This window comes from Rhagoletis pomonella, unplaced genomic scaffold (assembly GCF_013731165.1).
Source record: "Rhagoletis pomonella isolate Grant_MI unplaced genomic scaffold, Rhpom_1.0 Rhpom_scaffold_00006, whole genome shotgun sequence".
NCBI lineage: Eukaryota > Metazoa > Arthropoda > Insecta > Diptera > Tephritidae > Rhagoletis > Rhagoletis pomonella.
Window position 1 is genome coordinate 20,420,428 of NW_023458560.1, and position 7,699 is coordinate 20,428,126.

The window sequence follows — 7,699 nt, forward strand, 5'->3', positions numbered from 1 at the left end:
AGACTGAAATGTCTAAACGCGGAATGCCAGATATTGAAAAATATTTCAATAAAAATTGTTAATTAATTACCATAGAACAAACCTTGGGTCAGGTATATGCATTTCTTTAGTATTAAATTATTAAAAAAAATAAATAAATAGAGGTGGTAAACTTAGTCCGTTACTTCTGTTTAAAAGCTATTTCAGTCCTCTTTCATATATTCAATTTGGATAAGCGGTTTGCTTATTATCCGGAAAGGCAATACCAAAAAAAAAAAAAATATAACTGAAAGTCCTCTCAACTTGTGCAGTTAATCGAAAAGAATTTACAATTTTGTCAAATTTCAAGTTTTTCAAGTTGGTCGTCTCGAGCGAGTAGTCATATAGTGGCGCAGGCTTGATTTACGAACCTTTAAAAAGTTTTTATTAAATTCAATGTCCCAATTTGTAAATTCAAGTAATAAAAGCACATTGTTAAAAATTACTGACCTTTACCTAAATCACCCAATTTACTCACCTAAATTATTTCTTCCGCATCCGCGAATGTTAGCTTTTAAACATCCGCATCCGCATTCGCATCCGCGGATGTCTAAAATTCCACATTCGCAACATCCCTACTTCGTATATAAGAATTTGAGAAAAAACACATTTAACGGAAAAATACATTTTTTTTAATAAAAAAAAATATATCTTAAACAAAAAAATTATTAACCGATTTTTAAAAAATTGGCATCGCTCTTAATGGGATTAAACCCCCCTTTTGTCTAATATGCATATTTGAATACTTCGTATATAAAAATTTTAGAACAAAACACTTAAAAAGAAAAAATTCAAATTTTTTCTTGTAGCTGTTAAATAACGTTCTGTTGAAGTTAGAACTTTTTTGTATCGATACATAGTGATTTGAAATTAGGAAAACCGAATGATGCCGGACTTTTCTTCACTCCACCACGGCTGTACGAATTTATATAAATGAAATTCGTGGGCTTACCAGAAATATAGTAAAAATTCATCCCACCCAAAATTAAATATCTAATTTAAACATTTTGGTCCAACAGTTTCTCCAACAATCCACATTTACGATTTGTACTGGCACATTCATCGGCTAAGACTATGGTTTGGTGGTCGTTTGCCGCCTTAAATAACCGAACGAAAATATTATGTCCATGAGAAGTTCCCTGGTGGCAACAATGATCCGGGTCTATAGTGAATGTGCCCTAGAAACTTTATCTTAAAGGTGGTGGCAGTTTCAAAATGAATGCGTATCCTTGTTCAACAGAAATACAATATACATAAATAGACTGAGATGAAATACCTTAAAAGCCAGTTTCGCGAAAGTAATTTAAGTGAAAATTTATTATTTTCGGTCAGGTTCTATATTAAATTCAAATAAAAAAATAAATTTTCATTAAATTGCATTCATGAAACTGGCTTTTAAGGTATTTCGACCGGTGGTTATTTGAGATTTTCCACTGCACAACTGTACCCTGATATAGTAAAATATAGCATTGACACATTAAGTTAAACTTTTGGCAAATAAAATTAATCTTTTGGCTAATAAATTTAATCTTCTGGCAAATAAATTTAATCTTTTAGCAAATAAATTTAACCTTTTGGTAAATAAAATTAAACTCTACTGTAGTACTAAACAGTGTTTGAAAAAGTAAAAAAAAATACACTAGAAAACTGCTGTTACTCTGCTAGGAAAGAATTTTTTTTTACTTTTGACGCCTAGCTTTACTGCACCAATATCAAGAGTTAAACTGCAGGATAACTGAAAAGTGTTTTTTGGTTTTTCTGTTCTGTTGATTTCACTGCTCACTTCGAAAATGTTTTCTTTTTTGGAAATTTGAAGACATAAATACATTTTTTTTTGTACCTGCATTTGAAAATATATTAAGGGAGAAATGTAGTATTTTAGATGTTTTTTATCCCATTTGGCCAGAATGCGTGGTTTGGTTGAACGAAAGTGTGCCAGATAGTTTGACGAATATTTGAAACTATGCTGTGAGAGAACTGTTTGAAAGTGAGCAGTCAAATGAACAGAACAGAAAAACCAAAAACACTTTTCAACTATCCTGCCGGTTAACTCTTGATATTGGCGCAGAAAAGCTAAGCGGAAACGAGGCAGCGGACGAACTAGCAAGGAGCGGCTCCGCACTGGATGTGTCCCACGCGGTGGACATGGGCGCCTCGCTCAGGGAGATTAAGACAAAAATTACCGAAATTTATCATTCGAAGGCCAGGCAGAGGTGGAACTGCACAGGATCCTACAGAACTGCCCGGCAGTTCTTGGTGTCCTACGAAACACTCAAAACCAAAGCTCTCTTAGGAATGAGCAAAACAAATGCCTACAAACTTACTGCAGTGTGCCAGGGCACTGGCCCGTTGGGGTACATGCCGAAACCTTCAATAGGTTCTGTCGCAGCTGCGGTGACCCGGGCTCAAAAGAGACAGTCGAACACTTGCTGCGCGAGTGTCCAGCCCTCGCAAGGATGAAGCTAAAGACACTCGGCAAACCATTCCTGCAGAATATTTCAGAGTGCAGCTGCCTCTCCCTGTATGACGTACTGAAATTTATTAAAGCCGCCAAGTGGCTGTAGGTTGCACGAGTTGTGGAATCAAAATGGCAAACTTGCTAATTGCTTGTCACCTGAGTGACGATCCACGTAAACCAACCAACCGACCAAAGCTAATCGTCAAAGGTAAAAAAAAATCTTCACTAGCACAGTAGTTTTTTAGTGTATTTTTTACTTTTTCAAACCCTCTTTAGTACTACAGTAGAGTTTAATTTTATTTGCCAAAAGAATAACCTTTAATTAGGCGCATAAAGAAAATCACACAATTAGTCGCATGGGGTCTCCAGTGCCCCAAAGAAGTGTTGAAAAAAGAGTTTTCAAAATAAAATAAACGAAGTGTGTATTGACAAAAATATTAAAGTACTCTATTAATGTTAACTTAAAAAAAATACATAATTTTGACTTCAAACTAAAAAAAAATAAAAAAAAATTTTACGTTAGTAGGCGCATGGGGTCAGCACTCAAGCGCATAGCGACACATGTGTACACGGCGATGTTCTAACCGTAACTAATTAAATAAAACGAAGTGTATATTGTCATAAATATTAAAGCTCTTTATTATAGTTAACTTTAAAAAAGAAAAGCATAACTTCAAACAAGATACAAAAATAAAAACTAAAAATGTTACGTAAGTGGCCGCATGGGGCCGGGCTTAAAAGAGTACATAAATAAATAATAAATTTTTTGTCATTTCAATGCTTAGTGAAAATTCGGCATAAGGAAAAACATTAAACAAAAGAATTGTCAATTTTTTTTTAGTTTAATGTAGAATAATTTCTAAAAATGTTATTCTAAGAATAATTTAAAATATACATATCTATGTACGTAAGAAAATAAAACAAACATGCATATATAATGTATCTAAGATAGTAGAAAACCAAAAAATTGCGCGTATTTTAGCTAATATCAAATTTGAAAAATTATTTGTTATCTTTAAATGCTCTTAATTTACTCTAAAATATTTATTCAAATTGACCCTTAACCGTGCTTCATAGTTTGCCCAACCAAAACCTCTGCCTGCTGAACTTGTGTTGTGTTTGCAAAATGTGCTTTTATAAACCAATAATTATACTCAATAGCTTGGAATCCTAGCTTTGTAAAAAGCTTGGTCGATGCCTCATTTGTGTCCTCAATGTGAGCCATAGCGTCGTGATCTTGGCCGGCCAATGCACGGCACATTTGCCTTACCAGAACCTCAGCCAGACCGCGTCTCCGATAAGGGGCTTTGACATACAAAAATGCTATTGTGCCCAGTTCGCTACTGTTTTGGATAGAAAATTTCAAATATTTGTAGAGTGAGCTAATTAAGTGCATCTTTTGCATACGTACTACAATACCCAAGCGCACAATTCCCCGCTGTCGTGATGGTAAGCACCTAAAGTGAGATTGTATTTTATGTTGCGTTCGACGATATATTGAGTGCCGAGTCCTTTATATGGCCAGAAGTCATTAACTTCTTCGGCATCTGTCAACTTGAGTGGTTGTATAATGAAATCTGAACATTGTCTAAGATTGAAAATGGTAAAATGCATTAAGAAAGTTTAAAATTTATGCACAAAAATAAGTGTTTGCCCTCACTTCACTTCAAGTTTGAGACAATCTTTCTTGCTCAGGTGATATAATCTTGCTGGATAACATTCCTCTAGGTTCGGTGTATACCCTAACTGCTCGATATACTTTTTAACAGCTGTACAAGTTTTATCGCGAAAAAGTAGCTCAGTATAAGGTAATGCATCTAAATAATCTAAAACCAACTGATAAAGTGTGATATATTCCGGGGAACATACATCCGCTCTGACTGTACGTGCGAAGTTCGTGCGATCCTATTAAAGGAATTTTAGTTTTATGACGGACCAATCTCTCACCCTTCAGCCGTTTACCTGTAAAATGTAAATTCCATGCTCCCGCCAATTATCATCCACGCTCCAAATACGTACTTCTCGTTCGCATAGTTCAGGGTCTTTGCGCAACCAGTTTAGGTAGTTTTCCAATGCATAGTAACTGTAAACATTCAAGGGCCAGTCTCGGCGATAAACATCGCGCAATGCAGTCCACTCTGTTGCAGCTATTGAAACTAACTTTCCACAGTTGTTGGCACTCATTTTAATGTACAAGGGCTAACGTTTGAGTTTCGACTGAAACTCTTTTGTAATAACTGGGTATCGCAACGTTAGTTACATGATACGTAAAATTACACAATTTTTAGTTGTATCAATAGATAAGCTAAGTTTGTTAAGAACCTATGTGAAATGCATTAAGTTGTTGTTAATTTCAATTAGCTTAAAAGCAATTCGGCGAGACGGTTCCAAAAGGTTTATCTAAACTTACAAAAAAATTCGTTTTCACAAGTGCGAGCACTTACGTGGAATTAGTGATAGTGCTTTTAAGAGAAGTATCGATACCAGTACTCATTTAGAATACTCTAAAGAAGAATCGATTCCAGTACTCATATTTGCAAAAAAGTATCGATAATATTCGCTTTTTTATGTCCTCTTCCTATTTGTAAATTGAACAGATATTGCTTTTATTAATTGAAATCTGATCGAACAAGCATTTAGAAAGGAGTTTTTGGAGGAAACTTACAATAAATTTACTTCTACAAGCTTAAAATAAATGTTTATAGCAAAAAGTTTATTTAAAGATTTTAAAGGCAAATATTTTATTTACTTTGAAAATGAAATAGAAATGTAGAAAACGAGAAAAAATTAGGCCCTGAGAGCAGAAATGGCCTAACCCAAAATTATTTTTTTGATAATTTTCTAATTAAAATAGTCTCAAATTTGGTGAATTGAAAAATAAAAGTCGCTCGTTCCTTAATTTCAAGGTGCAAAGCGAACCATTAAATTAAGATATAAGTGACATTTATATGAGAATTTATCACATTTGAGACTATTTTAAGAAGTCTACCCAACTACCAAAAGGAAAATTGTGTGTTAGGCCACTTCAGCTCTCATGGCCTCAAATGTGGTGAAGCCCATTTTTGCACTATTTATTGGTTTTTATATATTTATTTGATATTTTTCACATTTCTACATTTCATCAACGATATTTAAACTCAAAACTTTACAGCTGTTTTTCTCGAGCTTTTGGTTTTTTGAATTATGACAGCATTGAAGTAAATAAGTGTTAATTTTCGAACATTCGCCATAATGTTTGTTGGATAATTTTTAAAAATTTTTCAATGAAATTTTTTATGTAATGTTTAATTATTATTTTTTCTTAAAAAGTTTTTAACAGGTCGATTCATTTTGGCATTCTCGATATTTACTCAGTACTTATCAAAAAGTATCGAGCTCTCGATACTACTCAGTACTCTTGAAAAGTATCGATATACCGTACTCGGTACTCGTATCGTTCTATCACTACGTGGAATTTATTTCTAGTTCATAAAGAGGGTGTAGATAGGGATCAAACGATACTAGTAAATACAAGTACATTCTCGATACTTTTCGTTCGATACCAAGCAATTTTGGTATCAATAATTTTGAACAAAGTGTTGAGTAGGTATCGAAAAAAATACTCGCATCGAAACCCAATACTAAGGCAAATTTTTCTTCGGAAACCGGCGAAAACCGCAAGAAGACGTAAAAGTCGATATACAGTGAAACCCGCTTAAGTACGTATACTCAAAAAACATTTCTAGTAAACAAAGTTTGAAATTATAATGAATTTTTTTTAAGTGTTCTACAAAATCTTAAGCTTAGGTTTATATGGTATTTGTTAGGGAATGAACCGCATTTTAATTGAATGAAAAATCTTAAAAATTAATAAATAAACATAAGTGGCAAACAATATCAATTTGAATTTGGTACAAAATGATATGTCCAACTTTGACTTTTTAAACAGTTTAATTCTTGTAAAAATTACATACCATTGCACTTAATGTTTTTTTTATACCCGAGCGCACTTGTGCACAAGGGTATTATAACTTTGTTCACATAACGGTTGTTTGTAACAGGCAAAACGAATCGAGATAGATATAGACAAATGTATACATAAATGATCAGAATGAAAAGAGAAGAGAAATCGATTAAGCGGTGACTGTCTGTCCGTCCGTCCGTCCGTCCGTCTGTGCACACGATAACTCGAGTAAAAATTGAGATATCTTAACGAAACTTGGTACGTGAACTTCTTTTTGGCGTGGGACGGATGGTATTGAAAATGGGCGAAATCGGATAATAACCACGCCTACCTCCCATATAACGGTAATTTTGAGAAATACGAAAACTGCGATATTTTAGTAACTACTGAAGATAATTCATTCAAAATTGATACTTTCACTAAGTTTCAGACGGAAAACATGAATATTATAAATTTTTGGAAAATGGGCGTAGCCACGCCCACTTATGGTTACATGTGTATATCTTGGTAACCGCTGCACCAATTTCTTCCACACTTGGCACAGTTGTTGGCCTTAGTACAACATACTAAATTGCTGAAAATTTTAAAAATCGGACAATAACCACGCCTACCTCCCATATAACGGTAATTTTCAGAAAAACGAAAACTGCGATATTTTAGTAACTACTGAAGATAATTCACTAAAAATTGATATTTGCAATGAGTTTTAGACGAAAAATAAGAATATTACAAAATTTTGGCAAATGGGCGTAGCCACGCCCACTTATGGTTACATGTGTATATCTTGGTAACCGCTACACCAATTTCTTCCAAACTTGGCAGAGTTGTTGATCTTGGTACAGCATACCAACTGGCCGAAAATTTCTAAAATCGGACAATAACCACGCCCACATCCCATATAACGGTAATTTCGAGAAATACAAAATCTTCGATAAATCAGTAAATATTGAAGCTAATTTATTCAAAATTGATGATTGCAACAATTCTTTACCAAGAAATACGTTTATGGCAAAATTTTGGAAAATGGGCGTAGCACCGCCCACTTGTGATCACATATATGTATCTCGGTAACCGTTCTACCAATTTGCACCAAACTTGGTACGGTTATTGTGCATGCCACATTAAAGCAAAGCGTTGAAAATTATTGAAATCGGCCTAAAATTGAGGCCGCTTTTCATATAACGGTAAATTTTAGATATGCTTGAAATTTCAATATTTCGAAATTTAAGGGCGCTAATTTACTTAAAATGTATACAACCCGGCTTATCATGTAGCGGTAG

General features: G+C 34.0%; 1 protein-coding gene across 1 annotated transcript; it reads right to left on the bottom strand.

Moving 5' to 3' along the window:
- Positions 1–3,505: 3,505 nt before the first annotated feature.
- Positions 3,506–4,660, bottom strand: LOC118741655. Its single transcript, XM_036473633.1, has 4 exons — positions 4,439–4,660; positions 4,137–4,381; positions 3,888–4,064; positions 3,506–3,819 (listed from the first exon to the last, which is right to left on the bottom strand). The coding sequence occupies exons 1-4, from the start codon at positions 4,658–4,660 to the stop codon at positions 3,537–3,539; spliced, it is 927 nt and encodes a 308-aa protein (XP_036329526.1). The 3' UTR covers positions 3,506–3,536.
- Positions 4,661–7,699: the final 3,039 nt, after the last annotated feature.

Bases quoted from the DNA above. Each gene is read 5' to 3' on its own strand.
- LOC118741655 (XM_036473633.1), bottom strand. From the start codon at position 4,660: ATGAGTGCCAACAACTGTGGAAAGTTAGTTTCAATAGCTGCAACAGAG. The intron at 4,382-4,438 runs GTAAACGGCTGA...TTCCTTTAATAG, and splicing joins ATGGAATTTACATTTTACAG to GATCGCACGAACTTCGCACG. The intron at 4,065-4,136 runs GTGAGGGCAAAC...TTTCAATCTTAG, and splicing joins TGTCTCAAACTTGAAGTGAA to ACAATGTTCAGATTTCATTA.